General features: G+C 35.4%; 1 protein-coding gene across 12 annotated transcripts; it reads right to left on the bottom strand.

Moving 5' to 3' along the window:
• Positions 1-6: 6 nt before the first annotated feature.
• On the bottom strand, positions 7-17,029 carry LOC107427404 (serine/threonine-protein kinase ATR). Of its 12 annotated transcripts, none has more exons than XM_048480443.2 (17): positions 16,791-17,029; positions 16,243-16,387; positions 15,182-15,309; positions 13,931-14,265; positions 13,649-13,773; positions 12,627-12,771; positions 11,919-12,497; positions 11,762-11,837; positions 10,817-11,135; positions 9,100-10,335; positions 5,361-8,760; positions 4,682-5,245; positions 3,834-4,457; positions 3,307-3,501; positions 2,409-2,730; positions 711-749; positions 7-544 (listed from the first exon to the last, which is right to left on the bottom strand). In XM_048480443.2, exons 1-15 carry the CDS (start codon positions 16,945-16,947, stop codon positions 2,563-2,565), a joined length of 8,196 nt encoding a protein of 2,731 aa, XP_048336400.2. In that variant the 5' UTR covers positions 16,948-17,029; the 3' UTR covers positions 7-544; positions 711-749; positions 2,409-2,562. The 12 variants fall into 12 exon arrangements, with proteins under 12 accessions (XP_048336400.2, XP_048336405.2, XP_048336399.2 ...); XM_048480448.2 differs by lacking the exon at positions 711-749 and having other exon boundaries at positions 5,361-6,355; positions 6,509-8,760; XM_048480442.2 differs by lacking the exon at positions 711-749.
• Between the last annotated feature and the right edge of the window lie 8,356 nt (positions 17,030-25,385).

Genomic DNA, 25,385 nt, shown 5'->3' with positions numbered 1-25,385 from the left:
TGTTAATTGGCATTTAAAAAATATATATATATATATGTTTATATATATATACTATACAAAATATATAGCATTACACAGCACATATGAGAAAAATACGCATCCCTACTCAAAATATGTACAAAGAAAAAAAAAATATATATATATATATATATATATATATCGGATCCTCTATTTACTCCTCCAACCCAGGCCCTGACAAAATCCCCAAAAAGGCTATAGAGCATGGTGCATCATCGCAAGGAGAGAATCCAAGTTGAATATGCTACAAATTACAAATGCAACTCCAGAGAACACCCACTGTCAAGGCCATCAAAGGCACGATTTAGTATACAAGCTGTAGACCATATCCTTGATTAGAGACAACATGACAATGCCCAGACTCTTTACAAGTAGTCCCCCTTGTGATATCCAAAAATCATAAACCAGAAGGATATCATATGCTAAGATTCATTTTCTATCCAGCATCTTAAGAAATTATGCGAAAGGCAAAGTTGGATAACTATCTGAAGTATCGGGTCTTCAATTGTCTACCTGCAAAAACAGACTGCAAAAATAGTAAATAATATTAGTAACGAAGTTAACAAAAATAATATTTGATCCACGTATTTTTTTTCTATAGTTCTGTTGCAATTAAATATTCAATCACCCCACTCCCCTCTAAACCCAAAACCAGCCAAAACAACAAACAAAGTGGCCACATTAAAAAAAACCTGTTCTATTTCTTCTACAATCTTCTATACCCATCTCTCCTGCAAAAAATATTCAAGACTTAATTTTTGGGAAGGTTACAAAGATCAACCATAAGGACCTAAATCAATCTGGCGCTAAGATATAATATCAAATCAATCCTTCTATTGGGTGTCTTTCTTGAGATTAACAAAACTAATCACTATGCACACAAGAAGATAGCCTATATGGGGCTAAGAAAAACAAAGGTCGATAGCCTATATGAATCATATAAAGTTTAAATCTTAACATTTTTGCTACAAAATTGACAAACAAAAAAAGAAAGAAATGAGACAATTCAGTGTCAATGTTTGTCATTTGCTATCAATTTTGTTTCAGAAAACCTGTTACTCAAACATATATATTTATTACAGGCTCTATAAAATATAATTGATTGCTAGGCGGTCAATTTCATAAATTCTAACAAAAATAACCTATAGGAGAAACCGAATTAACATTATGCAGATATTCCAGATTACGTTGCTTTTTTTTAATGAAAAATAAAAAAATAAAAAGTTTAGAGACTAAGCTGAGACACCAACCCGATACTACAGGAATAATTTTCGTAATTATCCTTGTCCTAATTCTCATCAAAAACAGTTAAATAATTTTTAGCTTGGATTTTTCAGAAATAGGCAGTTGCGCATACGCTAACAACATTATAATCCTATCACGAGCAAGAAGTCAGCAACCTGACCACCTAAAACATACAAGTTGAATGCATGTCTGTCACATCTTGTCCTCAATTTATATCCTATAACTATTTTGTTCATTAGTCCAATTCATTATGCATATTTGGCATAATGAAAATAACTAATTGAGTTTATATTGTTTACTAAGATTCACCATGGTCTATTGTAAAAATAATTCAATCAACTACAAATTAAAATTTTTGATATCATTTTAGGGCAAGTTGGCCACCTGACTTGCACATTAGTTCTTTATATCAACTCAGTATCCTTTCCTTATCTATTTTTGTTTAATGGAATGTCATTTAGAAGCTGAGGGTCTTCATTGCAACTTTTAAAACTCGAGCTTTAATTAAATAAACATGATATAAAGAAGCAGTTAACTCAAATAATTTTTAATAGATACCACCTAAAAGTAAAACCAAGCACTAGAACAACACCATGCATACCTTTAACTATGATAAATTAACATACTTCAGTTATATATCTAATTTTTTATTTATTTATTTATTTTTTTTATATGAATCAAAACTTTATATTTGAGTTCAAATTAGATGCAAGCATCCAACTTCCAAGTCAAAGAATTCCTAAGGGAGCCAAATAACTTATCTGGGAGGACCAACATAGCTTCTATACTATATTTAAGAAACAGTTAATCCACAATTAATCAAGCGAAGCAGCCCAAATTCCCTTAATTAACTGAACTCTAAGACATATGAGAAAACTCGTGCATCGCTCAGCTCTGAGATTCTATGAACAATTTTGAAATTTTAAGCCTATTTATATATGCAAAAATGGAGAGTAAGACAACACCATCTTAATGCAGAACACAAATGGATATAATCAATTATTCCTAATTTTCTCTCATACACTTGCTAAGAAAATCACTAAATTTACCTTTACATCCAAATGTCAATATGTAAAAATAAAAGCCTTTGAAATATGTACGATGTGTGCATATAAACAATGGAAGAAATTTATACAGCAGCATACCTGACCCAAATATGGTATCCACCATTACTAGAACATCCCAAATTTCTGTAACACTGCTTCAACGGTAACTGATGAGCCTGACCTTAAAACCTAGAAGGGAAGATGATGTTGCTTCAACTTTACTGCAAAATGAACCTCTAGAATGATTCAATTACTAAAACCATGGCATCCACCAGATATACATCTTCCCAAGATTTTTGTGTGAGACTGCTTCAGTAATTAACCTACGAGCCTGACCTTCAACAGCGAGAGGCAAAGATGGAGCTGCCCCAACACCAACAACTACTCCTTGCAACCTTGCCTCAATATTACTGATGGCTAGCTGCAATATTCAAACAAAGTATGATTCAGTGGTCACTCCCTTTACATGAACTTCAAAGGCCAAATACGAAGATTTTGATAATATTACTTCTAGCTTAGACTTAAAGGCACATTAACCTACTGACCCAGTTTACCTGAGTATCCATATATTCCCATTGAGAAAGATTATTGTGAAAATTATTGTAAAGAGTATTTTCTGTTATAAATGCTCCAGAACTTCCAGGATGAGGAATTTACTCTCTATAAACCAGAAACTACAGGTTACAATAGCATAATATTTTACTATTACATCTTACTATCAGTACAATCTAGCACATTTGAGATCATAGTTCAAAATTCTTGTATCAATGTCGCCATAGATAATGAGGACACGGTTACTTTTTGTTTTCTGGACAACTTGCCTAAGTAACATCTATCAGTTGTTGAGTTACAACAGTTTGACTTGGCAGGCCTTGATAATCCCAATTTGGTCAATTAATAAAATGTAATTCAACAGTATCTTTTAGTTAATATAGCATAAGCATAAGATAGCTAAGCTGTGGCAGTATTTATAAAAGAGATCACCAGAGATCCAAACCTGTGCATGTGGATTCTGAACTTCTACCCCACTGGACTTGTGAGATTTCGTCCACTCTACAAGAGGATCATGGATGAAGGTTTCAAGAATACTCATCAAAGTCCCCCGATGTGTCCTCAATACTGATAGTGTAATCTCACATACCCTTAAGAATATTCCCTCATAACCAGTGATGCCTAAGCCATCAATCATGTTCTGCAGATATAAGAAGAGTCCATAAAACTAAAAACCCAGGATAGGAACTGTATAAGAAGCAAACTAAAATTGGATACTCATTTTATAACCACTTTTAACATTCATTGCATATTAATAAAAGCGAACTAACAGTAGAAGACTTAAAGTGCATGCTAAATAATTCTGAAGTTTCATATATAACATAATTTGTTTGCCGAACCATACCATGAACCAGTCACATGAGAATAGAAAAACAAAATCACATTTTGCTTTCTGAGGAGAAAGATGAGATAATAATTCCTCCCAAGCACATACAGAAAAAAAAAAAAAATGCATCTATGTGCTTCTCTCACCTGAGTCAGCCTGAAAGGTACCAGCTCAGGCTTCTCCAACTGCAGGCCTTTGTCAAACAGGCAACTAAAATCAACATGAACACAGTCACCTGTGGTAGAATCGAAAAGAATGTTTTCACCATGTCGATCACCAAGGCCAACAATATGCCCAACCATGGACCAAACTGCAGTAGTGTGTGCATAAGCAACCCGTGCCCTAAACCAAGCAGCTGGCTCAGAAAAGGTGGTCAAAAACCATTTATGGAAAACAGGAGGGAACATTGGAAGAATTTTGTTCTTTAGCATCTCATCTTCTGGCATTTTACTTTGGCATTGATCATAAATCCGTTTAATCTGAGGATTTGTCGTCTGTCTATCAAATTTCCCACAGGTTATATATATGTCTTGAAGGATATGCCGAAGTCCACGAGTATGAGGCACCCATTCTACCATGCCACAGTCCTCCGTTAAAGGAATCACTGCAAACGTGCGAATATAGAGCTTCCTCTGTCGGCTCTCTGGATATTTGGACAACAAACGATTTATCATTGCAGTGAACTCCATCATACGGGCATCTTTCCTAAGATCATCCTTGGGTTTGCAGAGGAATGGACGTTGGATGCCATCACTGCCCAATAGAACAACCTGAAGTACAAAATATAAATAAATTAATAGATTGAGTAAGACATAACTTTGTATAGATAACTTATTATCAGGAGAGTTTACAGAAAGCAGGCAAACGACGACAGCAGGATCCTCCAAAATCTTCTCTAAATCTTTTATAGCATATTAAATGAGAGTATAAACCAGAAATATATAATTTAAAAGGGCTATAAATCCAGAAAATGATGAGTGAACAAAAAACTTACTTTTTTAGGTCGCTGAAGTGATGAAAGAATCTCAGCCTCATCACCTATTCCTGATACTGTAGGAAGATCAGCCACAGAAAAGATATCAGAAGAGTCAGCGAGATTCCCATCCAATGTCGGTAGATTAACAGTAAGAGATTGTTGAATGGGCATTATAATTCCCAGCGGCATCATCCTCTTCAAGGCACTAAATTCAGTTGAGATATTAATTGTCTTTGCTTTTGACTGACCAGCATGAAAACACAACTTAATTAAATGATCGACCAGACTGGCAAACTGAATAAACAAATTGCTGCCACCATTTCCCTGGTTGAACCCTTTCCGTGCAGCTTGTATGATCTCTGCTGCCGCCTCCCGCCTAGAAGGAACAGTGGACTTTGAGACTGCTGCCATAATCCAAAGGGCTTGTTGTGGATATTGCCGCAGAACTGAGGTGATTATAGATTTGACCAACCGAACAACTTCTTCATTCTGGTGGCAAATTCTGGAAACCAACTGAGGCAGTACTGTTAACCACTGATATGTTGGCAAATCCTTCAAGCAGCCTCGCATAACACTCATTACCTGTCAATGTAAGAAAACAAAGATCACAGTATTAAACAGAAAGGAAAAGAGATGGTAATCCAATGAAGATACATTAATAATTTCCTTTCCATTATTACCAAATAATCATAATTACCTTTACATGGACACTTTTCAGATCCTTATTAGATGATGCACCGCTTCTTTGATAAAAACTCCCGAAGTCAAACCACAGGGTTAACAGCCTAGGAAGCGCTTGAAAGAGATTCTTGTGACCCCTATGAAGCCCCTTGGCATAAAATAAAAGAACATCAGGCATGTATGACCACCAACGCTTCTCATTGATTAAATTTGACGAGACAACAACAGCACTAGTTGATGATATTGTCCTGGGGCCTAGTTCAAAATTCTCTTCCTGGCGTTTCCTGGCGTCAGCAAGAACTTCATCACAATATTTAGCCATATAAAAAAACCCTTTCTCCCACTTGGGCTGCAGTTCTCTCACTCTTGAATAAAGATTTATTACATCTTCTTTCTGCTTCTGTCCGGTATAATGGATCCACCTAGAATAGAGGAGAAGGGCCTTTGCAATATCTTGATTCTCATTCAACGCCTGAGTATTACAAACTAAAGGTGGTGGGTTCAGTGGAACCAGTGAAAGACTAGTAATTGATGATATTGCAGCAGAACCTACAACCTCCATAGGCATGTTCAACAGAGATTGTTGCAGCGTTGCAATGGCACCATCAGAACGTCTGGTGCTCCACAAAAGCTTAGCCTTCTCCATATGAACATTAGGTGCACCTGAAGCTTGGGCTTCAAGGATTGCTCGGTTTGCTGTCTCATAATGACCAGCCATGCGGCAGAGCTTTGCATATTGAAGCCAGCAGTCACCAACTTGAGCATCAAGCCCAGAGGCACCAAAAACTATTCTTCTGAAAGCCAGAAGTGGTTCTCTAGCCCATAGTGATGGCTGCGTAATTCGGAGACGATTTTCCCAGTTTTGTATCACTTTTGAGAATCTCAAATCACCAAGATTTAATTTTTTGTCCAAAAAAGAGTCACCAGAAAGAAGAGTGTGAAAGTCCTCCAGCTCCCATAGCAAGTGAAGTTTCATAATAATTGGGTAAGCCCGCATGTAGGAATCCATTCCTGCAGCAGCCAAAGGAGCAATCAGAGCCTGCTTGGACAAGGCAATTTTCTTAGAAACTGATAACTGGTTATCTTTCTTCATCATAGCCTGGAGAATCATTGCAACATCCATATCAAATGAGGCATTACTATCAGAAATGTTACAAAGTAAACCTTCTTCATCAGCTCCACTAAGGTAGTCACCCATCAACTCCCACCTGCCAAGTCTCCATGCTGCCTGCACACCTTGCATGCACCACATTTTCTTATATTCAGGAATTCTAGAATTTAAACCATCAACATGAGTAACCATTGCCTGAAGATGGTACATGTTTAGTAAACAATTAAGAACATCTGAATGCCTTTGAATCGAAGTGGGTTTCATCTGCAAAGCTTGCTCACAAGAAGTTAAAACCTCTGCCCAATTTCCTGCCTTTTTGTTGATTAAAAGCTGGTCTTGTAATCCCAAAGATTTACGTAAAGATGCCAGCCCAGATAGACCATCAGGCTCATCAAGACAGCTATATATTTCCATTAGATACGAAATATCTTCATCCTCAAAAATGCCACTTCTCTCAGCTGCAGGGTTGAAAGAACCTGACTTTCCTCTAACGTAAGACTCAAAGTACATTAGAGACCTTGCATATGCCTGACATCTAAGGGAGGCCTTAGCAAGTCTTACCTTTGGAATTGCAGACAAAAGCTCTGAAACATTTTTACACTGTACAAGGAGTTGGTCCTGTTCCACCAAAGAATTTTGGCCATGATCCTTTAGCTTGGATGCTTGTTGCTTAGAAGATAATGATTGAAAAGATTGAGAAAGAGCCAATTCTTGTTTAACATCATCCACCCATTGGCCAAGATTATCAAGAAGAGTGAACACAGCTTGAATGCAAACTTCACTTTGCCCACCATTAACTCCATAAACTGCAGCCCCACTATTCTCTGAGACAGCAGCAAGAACAGTTAGGATTTCTTCTGTTATTCCACAACGTGCCTCCTGACTTCCATGACAAACAACATTAAGAACTAGATAAGGCAGCAGATATACTGCTGTCTGCATATCCTGACGCACTATAACTCGACAAGCAGTAAAAATACTTGCACGAGAACCAGTTGCATGTGCCGTCAGCTTTTTAATCCACAAAAATATCCATCTTCTAAAAGACATAGATGGTTGGTAAATTGGTCCAACAAATGCCGAATCAGCAACATTTGGAAATTGAAATCTAGAGGTTAAGCAAGGGGCTATTATCTCTTTAACATAATTAGAGAATCGGTCCCACAATCTCTGACCTCTCCTACTCATCTCAGTGCTACTACTGGTACCGTTAATTCCAGCTGCAGCAAGCTTTGGAGATTCTTTATCCTTCAGTGATTCTGCATTAGAAGCAGTAGCATTTTCATCTAGTGATGCCTCACAACCTGCAATCTTTAACAGCTCCTGTATGGCCAATGCAGCTGAATCTTGAATAATAGTGTCAGGTGCAGCTCTAAAAGCCCTAGCAAGATGCTTGTGAATTAATTCATAAATAAGGTCATCATCAGAACATTCAATTTTGAAGCGTTGGCATGAAATGCCCTTGACTTTTGCAGGGTCAACTGCACCTAGTGCCCCAAGGCAATCTGCACAGACCTGCTTCAGCTGCTGCCCCACCTTGGTCCTTGATTCTTCAGCACATCCTCTTAGTAAGGATGTGATCAAAGAGCTCAAAAGATCCATGTTTCTACCCCCTTCAGCAGTTACCAATGCTGTAATATCATCTCTTCTCAGGTTCAGTAACTTGGTCAACTCGCAGACTACCATATATCTCACATTTAAGTTCTCATGATTCAAACCATCAACAACATCTTGCAATTGATCCTTCAATGTCTTTGAACCCCGGGCTTCTTGAATAACTTTGTTAACTTTTGATAGAGCTGGAATACTGGGCAGTGGAGGGAACTCACAGATATCCTGCTTTAAGAAAATCTTATTTTTCAGTACAAGTTCTTCCAATATTTTTACCACTTTATCTAAATGTGCAGTGGGATTCTCTTTATCTCTCTCTAAAAAGGGAAGAAGAGCAGCAAAAACTTGAGAAATCAAATATTTGGTGCTAGATGGTGAGACTTCTGCCAACTGCTCAATGAAAAAATGTAATAAGGAAATACCCTCACTTTGAAGCGATTTCTTCTTAATCGCATGCATAAGAAGAACCATCAGTTTAGGCACATATGTGCTAAGTTGAGAACCCATCATTTTAATCAGCATCTCAATACGCTTTAAAGCTTGTTTTTGCAGAGAGGAGTTCTCTGAGTGGAGCATCTTTTTGTCAATAATGTTAAGGAGGCCAACAAAGTGATTCCTCAAAAAGTTCGGAAGATCCTCAGTATCAGTCAGAACCCTAGCAACTTCTTTAATCATCTCAGGTATTCTTGCTAGCCTGTAAAGAGATGCAATGTTTTAATTCTTGGCATAATCAAATATTGATTACATGCTTGAAAATTATATAATTTAGGTATACTATCCAACTGAACTCGATAGTCACCTACCAGTAGCTAGATGCCCTAATTAATCAAAATACATTGGCCAAAAAGAGAGCACAGATTATAGCTAAGAGAGACGAAACATTATAACCTACAGTTGTAGATTACTAACATAGATGCAAACCCAGTAAGGGGAAAAAACCAAGCATAATATTAACAGGGAAACAAACAAAAACAATAAAAAATACAAATTAAATTTTGTCACTAAATTCTTGTACAGCTATATTGAGCTTTACCTTCTATCTATTTCATCTGAATCAATGTCATCCAAAAAACATACAAGTTCATTTAAGAGTGCAGGTAATGCAGCTGCAAAGATTTCTTGTTTGCCAAAACCTGTCTGGGTCTGATAAAATTGCAAAGCAGGTATCAACTCTTGGCCATCTGCTTGGTGGAGAGCAAAAGCTAGCACTTTTGGTATCCAATTAACTATTAGAGGCACCATATCAGTGTTTAGACACTTAGCCAACTCATACAAGGTGTCAACTGCTTGATCATTATCCTGATGCAAAACCACGAGCTTGGGCAGGACAACAGGAATCATTTTCTTGACAAGTTCTTCGGTTTCAACACCAAGAACTGCTTCTGCAAACTCTCTGATCATTATTGGACGGCTAGAGAGCCTTGCAGACAAATAATCAAATAGTTCATTTCGAACATGAACAACTTTTGAAAGAATTAGTTCAAGTCCTCCTTTATTATGGCAAGCTTTATGTATCAACCTTGATGCATTCGTTCTCACTGTCATGTGTACATTATCAAGCTGATCAACCAGTAAGGTAAGAGAAAACAAGAACAGTTGATTGCGATGATCAACTGCAATAATTATTTCTGCGGTAGATTCCAAAAGAGTCTCAAAGATTTGAGTATCTTCTGTTGCTGCCAATGCATGTTTAATCATGTCCATAAACTTTTGCTCGTTACTTTTTTTTGGCTCGACCCCCTCAGAAAATAAACAATTCAAAACAGAATCCTCTAGGAATGAGCTAATCTGAGTGCAAAAGGCTTCTCTAACGGCCTTCTTTTTATTAAGGAGTAAAAATTCAATACATCTGATCCATTCCGATCCTGTTTCAGTCAGAATATTGGTGGTTACATGTATAAGGATCCTTCGCATATTTTGCACGCAAGAAACTTGGACGTCTTCTGACAACTCATCATAGATAAGTTCAAAAAAGAGAGATTGTAGATGGATGAAATTACAGTCCTCCAAACTAATTTTCCTACCGTGCATATCTGGCACCAAGGTTTTCGAACAAGGCTTATTATTACCATGAACACTTTTGTCACACTTTGGACACCAAAATCCTTGCAGTAAATAGTCTACCGTTTCACTGTGTTTCTCATTGTTCATATTCAAATATAATCTGCATTCATATCCAGCATGACAAGATCCATAAAGGCATGACAAGTAGCCAAGAGAAAACGGAATAATATTCTTAACCTTTTCGTGTTTTTCTCCCCCCAAGAACCTGCAAGTGAGAGTGGAAGAGTTAACTAAATGAACATAAGCTAAGTCCTTGTAAGTTGATTTCATGCACAAAGAACAAAAACAATTTTGTACTGATTACTCTTTGATAACCACTTCACACCAATAAGATTCTATAACATAATTATGCAAGCAAAAATATAATACAAACTACTACCACAAAATATTGACCAATCATTACAATGCCCCTCATACCCCCACCTCAAGAATATTCAGTCAACAAAATACATTGCAAAGGGAAAACTATTCAGGACTATAAGAGGAATGTAAATTTCAAGCAAGAACCAATGTCACATAACTTACTATTATTTAATACAAATGAAGGGTTAATTTTGAACATCTCCTACACCTTCCCTTTTCCATTCTAAACCTCATCAACTTCACTTCATAAAACAATAAATTCAAACAGAAATCACAAATGTAAGTACTAAAACAAAGAAACTGATAAAATAAAATGGTCTTACTCCAGCATTCTGAATATATGTGATAGCACACAAAGACCAGACCAAAAGACAACCACCGGCATGGATATCACTGCTTCATATCGAACTTCCTCAGTCTCATCATGAAGACCCAAATCCAAGATTTCAAGATCAGTTTCAGATCTTATGCTACGAACAAGCTTGCATGCCACTTGAATAGAAATGCACTTTGTTTTCCAAAGATGATTTGGTTCAGTAAATGCAAATGAATGGCTCCATGGCAACTTTAGCAGTATATGTACAAGATCGGCATCATCATCCTTGATTTGCAACAGCTTACTATTCATGAAATCAGTACCTACTTAAGGACAAATTGTTAGTTTATGTCTGAAATCGCAATAGCAGCACATACAAATATTTAGCCATCAAAATTCAAAGAATGAGGTAGTAGTAATGAAGAGTAAATTTAAAAACGCCCAGTAGACAGGCACATCCCTCACTAGCAGTCTACAGGAAGAGAACTACTGGAGCTTACAATACCATTTTCACTCTGCAAATTTAGAGGAAAAATCAAATGACCAAATATTTATTTTTCTGCCACCTGATATTTGCAAAAATATTAGAAAAGGCCACATAAATGAAAGTTCATGGAACCAGAAGCTTCAAGAATTAGAAACATCCATAAACTTTTCCAACCTTATATTAGAGGCCTAAATAATTCATTGATCGCCCCTTAAAAACTAAAACATTCCATCTTGAAGAGAAAATTGAATTGACAAACAAAGCATATCAATATATTGAATCAAACAAGCTTTATGATTCTAACAAAGGTAAAATTTAATTTAAATATGTGCACAGTAGGTTTTGCATTTAGAAAAGGCACTCTTAACTTTCAAATTTTATAAGAATATAAGCAAGCTAATAGATCAAAATACTTAAAATAAGCTTTACTGAAACTTTAAATGAAGATTAGTTCCATTGCCTTACTTTGCAAAAGTAATATGCTGTGAATTCCTCCCAGGTAGAATGAAATGTCCAGTGTGATAGAATTTCCTTGCTTTGACTTGTTACATACACACACAACATAAGATGATAGTCAAAATTATTACATTAATGAAAATTTTACAACTTTATACTTAGATACCTGCTCCACTATCCAGGGCAACCATGAGAACATCTGTTGAAAGATTCTGAGTGACAGATTGGTATTTGGATATCTACAGAAGGCAATGCAAAGCATGCTAAGAGCTCCTAATGCAAGATCCGGTCTTAAAGTATCAGGTTTAACCATAGGAGGTTTTAAAAATTCAACAAAAGAAACAAGTGAAGCACGTATATATGTTGCATAATCGTCACTTCCTTCACAGGTAACCACATGAGTGTGCTTTTGCTCCACCTGAATACTAGTATCAGAAGCCATAGCTTCTTCATCTACTTTTTGGCGTTTAGTCTTGAAAGCATCCACATCATGAATAGGTCTCTTTTCCCCAACCCTGAAATTTTCAACTTGAAGAACATCTACTGTCAATTGGCCCACATCACTATCACTCGTCACTTGTCCTCCAATGTGATAGGGACCAAGTATAGACAGGGCCACTTGAAAGCAATCTATTAGTGGGAAACATGGTTCTAGAAGGAAAAGTGTAGAAACAAGAGATTCTGGCCTCCATACATGTGGAGAACAAATCTTTGCAATTCGTATGTATGCACTGCATAATGCAACCTGAAAAGAGAAGTTGTTTTTAGATCCCAGAACAAATCAACACTTTAGATCTATCAGCTATACAGGACAGGTGAATAGCTCACAAGAATAACTAAGCTTCCCAAACAAAGACGGAACATCAACATTAACCTTAAGCTCCTGGCTTTTAGTTCTTCTCATTGATTGTGGAAATACATTGACCAAATCGGCAGCTGTTAGCTTGACAACATCATCAGGACAACCCGAGTGTAGTGCATTCAGACAACCACCCAAGGATGAATCGTATACCGTGTTTCTAACAATAGAACCCCACTATTAGTTTCAGTGAAAAATTGGCATATAACAGAATAAGGTAAGTGATCTTCACCCCAAAAAACAAAAAAAACAAAAAAACATATGACGCCTCAAAGAAAGGTCATAATAGTCAATAATCCATGAGTTCCAAAACGTTCATTACCAACTATATAAGATCCCCAGACTAGGAATTAAGAAATTAGAAAGTGACTAGATCTAAACATTGATAAACTTAGATGAGTGATTAAGAATGTTGCTTTCAAACTTAAATAATAATTAGGCTAAAATAAGCTGGCCAGTATTAATTTGATTCATTCTTTTCAAGTATCAACTCTTAAAATACTTATTTATTCTTTTCATAACCAACAACCAACTATGTGAACCATAAATTTATCAAAAATCATTTGTCTCATTCAATCTCATACATAATTATAATCTTCAAACCTCTCAAATGTTCCAACCTGCAGATTACTTAACCCATGATCTCTGTGTATTCTTTGCACTAAAGGCACAATAAATATTAAAATTTACATAAACTATGAGACTTGTAACGTACATTGAAGGAAAAAGCCTAATTTGAAAGGCCAGAGAGACGTACATATAGATTTAGATACATGATATATATATGCCAAACAAGAGAACTAGAAAGTTCAAATAAATCAGCCATAAAATCCAAACTGATATACCATGGCAAGGAAAAGGCAACCAAGAAAAATTTTCTACTCCTTAAAAGACCATTGTAAATGTCATGTGAGGAAAAAATGCTGCTTCAGTTGTTCACTATATCAACCATTGTGTTTTTCACAGCGCAATTGAAAGCTTGATATTAAAAGTTCTACCAACATAGAATATTAAGCCTCAGACATCCAAAGACATACCTAAATACAGGAAGCCCTTCTTTGTCCTCATTTAATATCACACACATCGACTGGATAATATTTTGATGAGGAAGAATGTCAAAATTTACCACCGATCCAATGATGCATACAAAATCAAAACATGCCTTCCAGAAAATTCGAAGTCATCAGATAACTGTAAATCTGCTATGTTTACATTTACACATAAAAAGAAAAACCTGCTTTGATACACAATTATATTGAGGAGCTTATGTGAATTGAATATTACACCAACAATGCCAATATAAAGCAATTGTTACCCACCATATGCAAATCAGCATCGCCATAACATAAAAGAGAACATGCAGCCATAATAAGTGGCACATCAATAAGTCCTTCCACATAGAGAGTTCCTTCAGTTAAGCATTTACCAAGAAGCTTAATCATCCAAGTTGCAAAAGGTTGCCACCTTAGTTTTCCTGTAAGGTTAATCAAGATACCAGTGCCATCTACAGGTTTATTACTTGCTGGAAGATCTCCAAGATGAGCAGGATCACTGAAAATTCCATCAAATGACTTGCAAAAACACCTTAAAGTCAATCCTGTGGATACCGTATTGCTTGTATTGTCAGCACAGAGTGATGCAACATACAAAATATCTGTATAAAGACAAAGACATATTAGCATTATTATCTGCTTCTTCAAGGGGGCAGAAATAGTAATCACATTATAAGAGATTTATGGAACCTCTTCCTTCTTTTTACTGTGGTTGGACATTAAGGGCAATTAGTTACTTGAGACCAATCTCTAAGGCCCTTCTGGACTACTTGGGCCTGGATTAAGTACAGTCTCAGTGCAATGTTTGGTAATGGTAAATGTGGCCAACACATCTGCCCTAGCAAGAGAAAGACTTGGGTAGACTGCCTATAACACATCAAAGTACAACAGGCTATTTCTAACAAGATGCAGTAAAACACCACAATACTTAAAGCATATAAAGTAAATGATTATGCCTAGTTGTTAGTGGTTCCTTAGATTCCTAGCATGTAGCCGTTGCATTCCCTTGACAGAGGTTAGATCTCAAACTGTGCTAGATAATAATAATAATAATAATAATAATAAATGAAAAAATGAATTCTCCTATCGCAGAAGATTGTTAAAGGTATTTAGGCTAATCGCTAAATGGTTGGCCCTTAATCCTAGGTTTATTACGTGGAAGTGTGTAACTGATAGCAAATAATAGTTGACCCTAAATAGGAATCAGTAATTGAGCCTAGATAAAGGCTAATTATATATAATAAATCATTTCCTTTTTATAAGAGTTGGCCATCTCTTTGCATCATGTCTTTATACATCCTCAAATACACTTAAATATACATTTGTATCATCATCTTTCTCTTTCTTTCAATCCTGTTTGATCCGAATAGTTTTCAAAGAAGATTTAGAAAACAAAATATCAATGCAACTCATCACACTAAGGAAACACCATACAAAAACCACAAGTGAGGCAAATATTTGAAAGAACTATCGTAATATCTTGTCAAAGAGTAGTTCATCACAACATTTTTTTCTTACCTTCAACCGCTAACATGGCATCAATGAAAAACAGACGATAAGCATCCCGTGCTCCAGTACGAAGCAGAGATAGAAGCGATCCAACAGTCTCAAAAATCACACCATGCCTAGAACTGAAAACAGTTACTCTCCAACAAGTAGTTACAACAGCAGCGGCAGTATCACCAACAACAAAATCACAAAAACAATCAGAAAAGTAGGAAACAGAAAATGACAAAAAAATAAAAAATAAATTATTTATCCTCCCACGGTCACAATTACATCAGAAAAATAAAATAATTTAACTGTGAAGAATTTGATAATTCCATGGGATGAAGCCCTGGAAAGATCCTATTTTTAGAAACTATGTGGAATTCATTTCTAATCTCACATTCTAGTTATGATTCCATGGCTAATGAAAGTGAACATTAAAGTAACTGCACAAATTTTAAAAGCAACTAAAAATGGTTAGTTATTCTCCAACATTCACAACTACCTTTAAAAAAACAACCAAAAAAAAAAAAAATAAGTCAAAAATCAAAGACAAAACAAAACAAGGTAATTTTACTGGGGAGTATGAAAACTTTACAAAAAGAAGCGTGGACACGTGCATTTAGAAAGAACATTGCGGAATTCCTAGCTATATATATATATATATATATATAGTCACATTATAGTAACGATACTAATGCTAGTGAAGCAAATTTTTAGGTAATTGCACGAATTGTATCAAAATTGACATACATGGTTTAAAAGACAAGTAAAATCAGAACATGTACATTATTCAATGAATTAGCCCATCACGGTGCCATCTTGCAGAATGTATTAAGAAAAATACTCAAACATTGTGTGTTCAAGAAATGAATATATAAATACTAATAAATAATAGATAAAAAGAAGAAGAGGTCTCACATGACGACTTGAATTACATTTCAATTATAAATTCTAAATATTCTAACTTACAAACAAGCTAATTTCATTATCTGCGCTCTGCTCAAATAAAAGATGCACTTTTCTTTCAATGAAAACACTGTAATTTAAAACGCCAAGATATTGATGTATGTTTTTCCTCAATCCCTTACCGAAACACAGATTCTGCAAAGAAAGGCAAAATTCGACCAACGACAGGTAGAATAGCGCTGGGCTTGCCATGGTAAAAGACCCCTGGAAAGTTCCTTGCAATATGAGAGAGGAGCTTTAAAACAGCTATGACTTCCCTCTCCCTGGCTGTATATTGATAAAAACAATAGTTACAATCTTCGGGAAACTCAAAATGTTTTTCTCTTTTTTTTTTTCTTTTTTTTTTTTTATTTGAGGCAATACAGGAAAGCATTTAGGAAATTTATATTGTTAATTTTCTCAGTATCATTACATGAAAACAGAGGAAAGAAAAAGAGAAAAAAAAATGAAAATTTTCCCAGACGTTTTGTCAAATAGTGAAAAAATTGAAAATCCCCAAGGAAGATAAACACACAAACACTACTGACATTAAAAAGCTTGCAATGGTGTTCCCATATATAGAATATTAGAAAGAATCGGTTGAAGATCATTCAATCATCTATTAATTTCTCGGGAAACAAACGGTGGCTGGCTAGGGCTAAGTATCGAAAAGAGAGAAGAAGAAGAGAACCAGAAGGAGAAGGGACGACGTAGGTGTGGAGGAGATGAGGAAGGACGGCTCGGAATCTAGCATCCAAAGCCTCGTCGTCTACATTGGTTGGAGGAGTTGAAGAGGAAGCAGCTATGCGTTCTCGGAGTTCGCGCACCAAGCTCGACAGGCTCGCCATGCCCTCATGCCCTTCTCTCTCTCTCTCTCTCTCTCTCTCTATTCCCTCTCAATTTCGAAATGGCATAGACCCACACCACCACCCGCCACTTTCCCTTCTCGTTTTTCTACTTCTATCAGCAGTCACTCAGACCACGCCACATTTTCTTTCATTTGGGTCGGTTCGCGGCCATTTTCTTTCTGGGCCTTTTCGACCATAAACAAAACAAGGAGAATTTGGCCCAATGTACCCATAAGGATTTTATCCCTTCATTTGATATATATATATATATATTTATATATATTTTTCTATACTTTCAATTTTTAATAATTCCAAAATACTTTTATATTCAAATTAAATATTTTTATTTTTTTATTTTATGTTTTTTTTTTTTTCACCCGACTGTTCTCTTCTCCTTCATCACCCTTTCCCAAAGCTGGCTCATCTCTTCTCATTTATTAAGCTCATCTCTTCTCATTCATCAAGCTTTCTTCACTTAGTTGCCCTTTTGCCAAACAGCCCCGTTTCGTCTCTCCGGTCACCAAATTTCATACAAAGAAATTGATGGTTTGGAATTTGAAATTAGGGTATTGTAAAAAAAGAGGACGTGGATTTGCATACGAAGTTCAAGGGTGGTATTGCATGGCGGAAGCAAATGCCCAAGCTTGCTGTTCCACTTGGCCTCTCTGATAAAATGCCTGGTCTGTTTGCTTCATTTTTCCTTTGACTTTTCGATTTGAGTGATTTTTAGGGTGTTTTTAAAACATTTGTGGGGTGTGTTTTTTTTTTTTCTGATTGGTTTTGGGATAAGTTGGAATTGAAATTAGGGTTATGTTTTTTTTTTTTTTTTTGCTATTTCTGTAATTTCTTTCCTTATGTTTTTGTAATTTTTGTTTTAGGTAGTATTCGGTGTGCGATTTGACGGTCCGATAATGGAAATCGGCAAGGATTCGAGAATGGGGGACGGGGATTTTGTGGTGGAGACTTGCATTACACGTACTCTACCCCCGACATTGATGCTTGAGAAGGGATTAGAGAGTATCAAAGATGCTGTGGGGAAGTTGAAGCTGAATCCTCCTACCTCCAATGGGTTCTTTCGGTTTCAGGTACTGGAAAATTCCGTAAGAATTTGCTGTTTTGATACTACGTCGTTTTGTTTGGTTTTCATTTCATATATGATTCTGTGAGGATTTCTAAAGGTCGCTGTGCCTTCCAGTGCAAAAGCTTTGGATTGGTTTGCCTGTCAGTCAGAGTCTCGCGAGGTTTTCCCTCTATTTTTATGTCGAAGAAAATAGAAAATCCTGATTGTAAATCGCTTTATATGAATGAAACTGTTGGAGTTTTTGTAATTGGGTCTGCTGTTCACTTTACACGGAGTTCTTCTTCTATCTCAGGAGAGAAGACAACGACCAAAAGGTTTAGATTCTCGTATCTCTTATTTCTCACTCATCAAAAGTGTCTCCTATGATGATTTAGGGGTTGCATTTGGTTTTTGTTGTTTGTTGTCTGTTGTTCATTATATATATATATATATATATGTAAAAGTAATTTTAACTTTATTAGGACAAGAGTTCATTTTTTCCTATTGAGCTTGATTGCTGAACTAGTTAAAGTTGGGGGTTTGTAATATGGTTCCCCAACTCCAAAAAAGAAAAGATTGCCCTTTGAATAGTTAGTCTGAAAGATGGATGTTTCAAACTTCTATTTGGAGGGTCATGGATAATTTTGGAGCTATTAAGACTTACGGCTTACCCTATTCCATTAATATCAAGGTGCAGGAAGTTATCTAATCATTTTTTTAAGTGGCTTTAGGCTAACAAGCGGAATATGTGTTGAATAAGAACCCAAGATTTGTTTGGTATTTTGTTGAAAGGTCTATTTGGAAAATGACAACGCAGAAATGAAATTGAATATTAACATGAACTCTTCATTGGCAATTATGCTAAAGGCTCTAAAACATTTTATGAAATTTAGAATAATTTTGTCCATTTATTGGAAATTTGTGGTTGGTATGAAAAATTGATTAAGTAATGATGGTTAGTTGCTTATGGTTATGCATCTAATTATGATGCAAAATTTGTTGCCCTTAAGGTTCCTGCGTGTTTGATAATTTGCATTTGGTATTGCAAATATGATGCATACTGTAGTGGCAATTTTTTTATCTGCATTTAGATGTACGTTGTTTTGCATGGATACCTGGGTCTTTTAGATTTGTATGAATCTTCTTCCTTGACAGCTCTAAAAATGGTAGCTAGATGCAATTAAATTTAAGCAATGTTTGTGGTTTCTCCATAGATAGAACAAATGAGCTCTTACAAAATAAGGGTAAAACTTTGACTGTTCATTAGTCACGGTTTTGCATGTGATACTTAATTAATTTATTGCTTTACGTAGTTGCATGTGATACTTATTTAATGTATGTCTTTACTGTACTTAGTTGCCTGTGCCATTGCTTATCTACCACCGGTTCTGTATGAATTATGATTGGCTGACGCATTGAATGATGATAGTTAAAGAGGAAATGAAAAATGTGTTTAATATGTATTATTATTATTGGTATATATATATATATATATATATAATTTTTTTTTTTAACTAGATATGACTTTCTGGAATAGACAAAGATGGGAGGGAAAAAAAAAAGACAACTAAGTTTATATACATTGTTAGGAGTTAGAACCACATGTTATTTGTTATAGTTTCACTAGATAAGTTGGGACTTAATAAAGGACAAGCAAGGTGTTTCTGTGTTTGTTTGCCATGCTTCATTGGCTATGCTTAATCGGTGCTTTACTAAAATCCATTTAATGTTGAAGCAATAATAAAGTTTCATTCAGCTCAATCTCTCAATATAAACGAGAAATCTGTGAGGGTATTGAAAACCCAAAAAGTAAGTTAAAAAAAAAAAAGTTGGCAGAAAAGAGTAGAGAGAGGTTGCTGAAGAATGTGGTTTGCTATGAGAATTGCCCAGGTTGTAAGGTGGAACAGTATAAAGAGATACAACGTGGTTTACCAATTCGAGGCCTTCTTTTTATTTGGATTGTTGTGTTGTGTAATGGTATGCTTTTTCTTATTCTTCTACTATTTGTTATTTATTTATTTTTATTAATTTTTGGTTATTGGCATTCCAAAGCATTGTTGAATGTTGATCATGTTGATGTTTTGTTTGATTTGTTGCATCTATGATGTGTATTTTGTTCTCTGCTATATGTTTTGTACTTGTTAGATTACTAATGGATGAATTTGATGCTGCACTTTGGAAGGTTGGCAGAGGTTGACAAGGAAGTAGCAAAAGAATTTGATGGAAAACATTTTCACATTCTTCCTTCTTCTTGACACTCTGTTTTTGATAGACATGCTTTAAAGTAGGGTTGAATGAAGATCCAACAAACATCTTTAACTTTAATTCAGTTTTGTCAACCTTTTTGAAGTCCGACTTATAGCCTTGTTTCTTCTTCTTCTTCTTCACCCTTCTTAATTTTTTTTTCAAGTTATTTTTCTGTAAATAGATTAGACATTTATTATTGCCTTTTGTTTTCCTTTTCAAACAGAATTTAGTTGTGCATCACACTGATATTTTTCATCATTTGGTACTTTTTGCTTGGATCAATCTTATTTATACCATGTTTTTATAGAATTTGTTTAAGAAATGATCTCTTCTTTATTTCTTGAATCACACATGTCTGGGACTACTTGTATGATGTATGATCTATATGATTTTCTCGGCATAATAGTTGTTTATGACTGATTATCTTTCTCAATTTGTTTGCAGTGTTGCCAATAGCATCTCTCTTTCCATTCCTTTATTTCATGGTAAGTATGTATTTTATTTGTGAGTGTTTTTTCCTTCATTATACCCATTTGTAGATAGCTTCCAACATTTATAGCATTTTCCATGCCATTGATGGAATTTTTTCACTGTTATTTGAATTTGACATGTTTATAAGTTTGAAGGTGTTACTTGACATGGAAATGTTTCCTGTGTTATTTTTAATTATATCTTATGTTATTTGTCTTGCCTTTAGGAAATTCATAGAATGTATCTGCGGACATCCTTTTAGCATATTTTTCTAACTCTTTTAGTTCCTAAATATGTATGAAATTAGATATTATTTTTTTAAAAGAATTTGGGTAAATGCCCTTATTTTGAAAGCTTTAATAAAAAATACCCCCCCTTGTGTTGATATGTATATATGTTAATGAAATATACCTTCTCCCTTTCAAAAATTTTTTATCTACCCTCTTATACCTATTTTATCCTTGAAAAAAATTAAAAATGACTTGAGTGTTTTTTTTTTAATATTTATATTTTTCTGCCAGTCTGGATTAATATTTGTTGAAGGTTGGCCATCTACTCAATGTATTGATTGAAATTGGTGTGTTTTTTTTTTTTTTTTGCTGTTTTGGAGATTTAGGCATCCTTTAGCAAATCTGTCTATGAGATTGGATTTTGGTTCTATACAATTCATAGAGAGCAAGGGATATTACTGGGTATGAGCTATTGCCTCAATTGTTAGATTTGAACATTTTTACTTATTTATGGATACTTTAGGTATTTAATTATTTTCTTTGAAACTTGTATGCTAAATATTGTAACTAACTGCAGATATTTCGTTTGATTTCATCCAGGTATCAAATCGGTCTCCGTTTTAGTGGAGGTGCCCCATATGCTTTTAATGCTGTCACTAAAGTTTGGCATTATACCAATTGTGGTGCCAGTTGGTGTTCGAGATTTTGACATTGATGGGGAACATTGGGTCAATTCGGGATTGATACCAACAGAGCCTTTTGTAGAAGCTGTAATATTTTCTAGTTTTTATTCATAAAACACTTCTACAATTTTCTCTTACTAATTCAGATTTAGTTTTTAGTTTTTGTACATGATTCTCCTGTCAAGATGATGTGTAAGGACCCAATTTTATTATTAAATTCTCCACATTATTTGAGATGTGCAAAAGCAATAAATAAGAAGGATGAGAATTTAAATGGATGGTAATTGAGTTCTCAAATATTGGCTCTCTAGCTTCTGACCATTTGAACTTGTTTGAATGGTATGCATTGAAATGTAGTTAGTTTTAGATTGTATACTATTCCCAGATTGCAAACTTCTTCCAATCACTTTTAAAATGCGGTTCCATGGCAGTATGTCCAAACGAGAGTTGTCAGGAGGGAATTAATTGTGCACTTGTGGAAAATATTTAAATAAATGGATATGAAAGTGTAGAATAAATGTAACAGTCTCCCATTTCTCATCTACCCTCATTTCTCATTAACTGTCGAATAAAGTGGAAAATATTTAAACAATTTTTTTTTACCATCTCCCATTTCTCATCTATCCTTATTAACTTCTATCCTTCTCTCTTACTCTCCTTGCTACCACATTCAATGAATCCTGTGTGTCTAACTCTCTCTTTCTCTTTTGTTGGTTACGTATCTTTCAGTCTTTTTTCACACTGACCAACCATTGCATAAAACACAATACCACCTTCAGTTCAGTTCACTCTCCCTGCATATCCCCAACCTTTTGTGATAACAACAAGACTAAAAATCTTCATTATGGAGTCCATAGACTTCAAAAGGGTGTAATTAAAGTGTACGTTTGTGTGGATCAGAGTTAAAGATTTTTTGGTATGTGTGTATATATATATATATAAATATATGTACAGATATGTATACATTTTCCCCTTATATTGGATTCATTGTTTGTCACGTTTTGACATGATATATAAGTGCAAGTTCTATGTTGGTGCTATTTTATGTAAAAAAATCCATAAGTGGTTCGAAAAATTCCATTTGAAAATTACAACCTTTGTTTGTTATATACGGTCCATCAGTAATTACGAAACACTTGCTTGTTGGAAAATTTAATGGCGGTTCCATCGGAATATTTAATTTTTCCATTTTCTGAAAGCACACCAATTGGACAATCGAATTTGTCCACTTTGATAATGTTATTGTATACGAATGACATGCTAAATGTAACTATATTTATGATGTTGAACAAAATAATCCACAGAACACCACATTTTCAACATTGCATCCATTCAAGCTAACGTTATGTTATGATTTAGCACATGTGCCACAAACTTGACATCTTAATCTACTTGATCCACTATGTCTGTCAGGAGTAGCTATTTTACTAGGCGTTAATATGCAACATTTAAACATAATTGTTTGGCTTATTTTCTGTACTCATTTACTGAAAATGCATTTGTATTTTTTCATTATTTTTGCTTCAGGATTATAGTTAAACCTTCCAGTAAAGATTCTACGATTGCAATTATTTTTAGTCATATGACCTCACGAATTACCACAAACGTGTGACATGGAGATACTTATTATGTTTTGAATTGGTAAATTCTTTGTGCTCAATGTCACAAATTTCAGTTCTACTGTTCTATGATGGAACATGGAGTGTATGTTCTGAAGGTACTTGGAGATACCAACGTCAAAGAACAAAGATTATACGTATCAAAAGTAATTGTACGTTGGTAGAACTTGAAGATGTTGTCTACAACACTCTCAACTTAGATTCTACACAACATCAATTAATCTTCAAGTTCATATACCATGTGTGTTTGTCATGTGAGTTGTACGTTGTGGAAAATGAGGAAGACCTACAAAGTTTTATAGAAGAGTATAGTTCACACATACCTCAAGACATATCTCCACTTATTGTTGATGTGTTATCCAGGGTTCCACAGGGTATTAATACTGCTGGATGTGTTGTGAATAGGATACTTACAAGTTCAGGATTTATGACTATTGCCCCACTATCGGCAGTTCCAGAGACAGCTATATGTACCTCTGATGCTGACATGTAGTCCCCAGCGACCAAACTTCATGTGCCGAAAACTCAACCTAGATTTTCTGAAAATCAAATTTGTGAAAACAATGTGCAATCTGTGGAACATGATCATGATAATGAGTGCTTCAACATTAATGATATGAATGAATATCGTGGACATGATTATGATAAAGATGAACAATTTGAGGTTGAGGTCAACACTGATCATAGTGAAGATGGGTTACGTGACATTTGTTGGACCCAACATTCGGGACTTTCAGCTGGTGATAGTTGACATGGTGATCCTTCTTATGGTAATAGTCCAATTAATAATGTGAATGATGATGTGCTTGCTTTTCCTTATACCGAAAACCATTTGGACATTCAACAGGATTCTACCACATCCATGGCTGAACATAAGGTTAACCATCGCTTCTCATCTATCAATGCCCATGAAATCATTCGAATCAACCAACTCTTTGCGAGTAAGAATGCGCTATAGAAGAAGCTTAGTCTTTATGCACTAAGAAGAAATTTTGAATTCAAGGTCAAGACGTCAGATAGAGTCTGATATGAGGTTGTATGTGTAAACGACAATTGCATATGGCAAATGCATGCTACCAAGCTACATGGTGATAATACAGAGGCCTTCACGATTAGGGCCTTCAAGGATGAGCATATTTGCTCTTTAAATATCATGAAAAGGGATCATCGTCAAGCAACAAGTTCAGTTATCGGAGACATCATCTAGCCAACGTTTAATGGGATTTCACAGCAATACAAACCCCGAGATATCGTGCATGACATTCGCTCTAATTATGAAGTAAACATAAGCTACAACAAAGCATGGGCCGATAAGGAAGTTGCACTATCAGGTTTGTGGGGCACGCCAAAAAATTCATATGCAAAACTTCCTTTATGGAGTCACGTTTTGAAGAGCAAATATCCGGGCACGTTTACTAGAATTGAAACTGACGATCAAAGCAGATTTTTATATTTTTTCATGACACTTGGAGCTCGCATTAGAGGGTTTCAGATATGCGGAGAGTCATAGCTGTCGATGGAACTATGCTGAAGAATAGATATAGAGGTTTGTTATATATTTCATCATGGTTGGATGGGAACAATCAAATTTATCCACTTGCTTATGGAATAGGCCCTAGGGAGACGGATGCGGCTTACACGTGGTTTTTTAAGAGATTTAAAGAAGCGTTTGGGGATGATCTGAATATAGCTTTTATATCGGACAGACACAAGAGCATTGCAAAAGCGATATGTACAGTTTTCCCTAATAATCACCATGGCCACTGCACATATCATCTTGGTACAAATTTACGTGCTAAGAAGTTTAAAGGTAATGTCAATGCGATTATATCAACTTTTAATGATGCAGCTAGAGCATATATTGTTGAGGATTTTGATAAGGCTATGCAGCTTTTAGAAGGGGTTAGTATTGAAGTTGTACAATATCTCAAGGATGCAAATCCTACAAAACGGGCTAGATCACATTTTCCGGGCAATAGCTACAACATAATGACAACTAACATCGCAAAGAGCATGAACTCTGTGCTTCTTGATGCTAGGGATAAACCTGTTTTGCCATTACTAGATCACATTCGTGATGTCTTGCAAAAGTGGTGGTATGAACGTCGAACTAACACAGCTGCTATGC

The sequence above is a fragment of the Ziziphus jujuba genome, chromosome 9, assembly GCF_031755915.1.
Source record: "Ziziphus jujuba cultivar Dongzao chromosome 9, ASM3175591v1".
NCBI classification, from domain to species: Eukaryota; Viridiplantae; Streptophyta; class Magnoliopsida; order Rosales; family Rhamnaceae; genus Ziziphus; species Ziziphus jujuba.
The sequence above is the reverse complement of the archived record's forward strand: the minus strand, read 5'-3'. Positions and strand labels throughout refer to the sequence as shown.

Coding starts and splice junctions, on each gene's coding strand:
- LOC107427404 (XM_048480443.2), bottom strand. CDS start 16,947: ATGGCGAGCCTGTCGAGCTTGGTGCGCGAACTCCGAGAACGCATAGCT. Junction 16,388..16,790: donor CGTCGTCCCTTCTCCTTCTG/GTTCTCTTCTTC, acceptor ATCAATATACAG/CCAGGGAGAGGGAAGTCATA. Junction 15,310..16,242: donor TTTGCAGAATCTGTGTTTCG/GTAAGGGATTGA, acceptor TACTTGTTGGAG/AGTAACTGTTTTCAGTTCTA.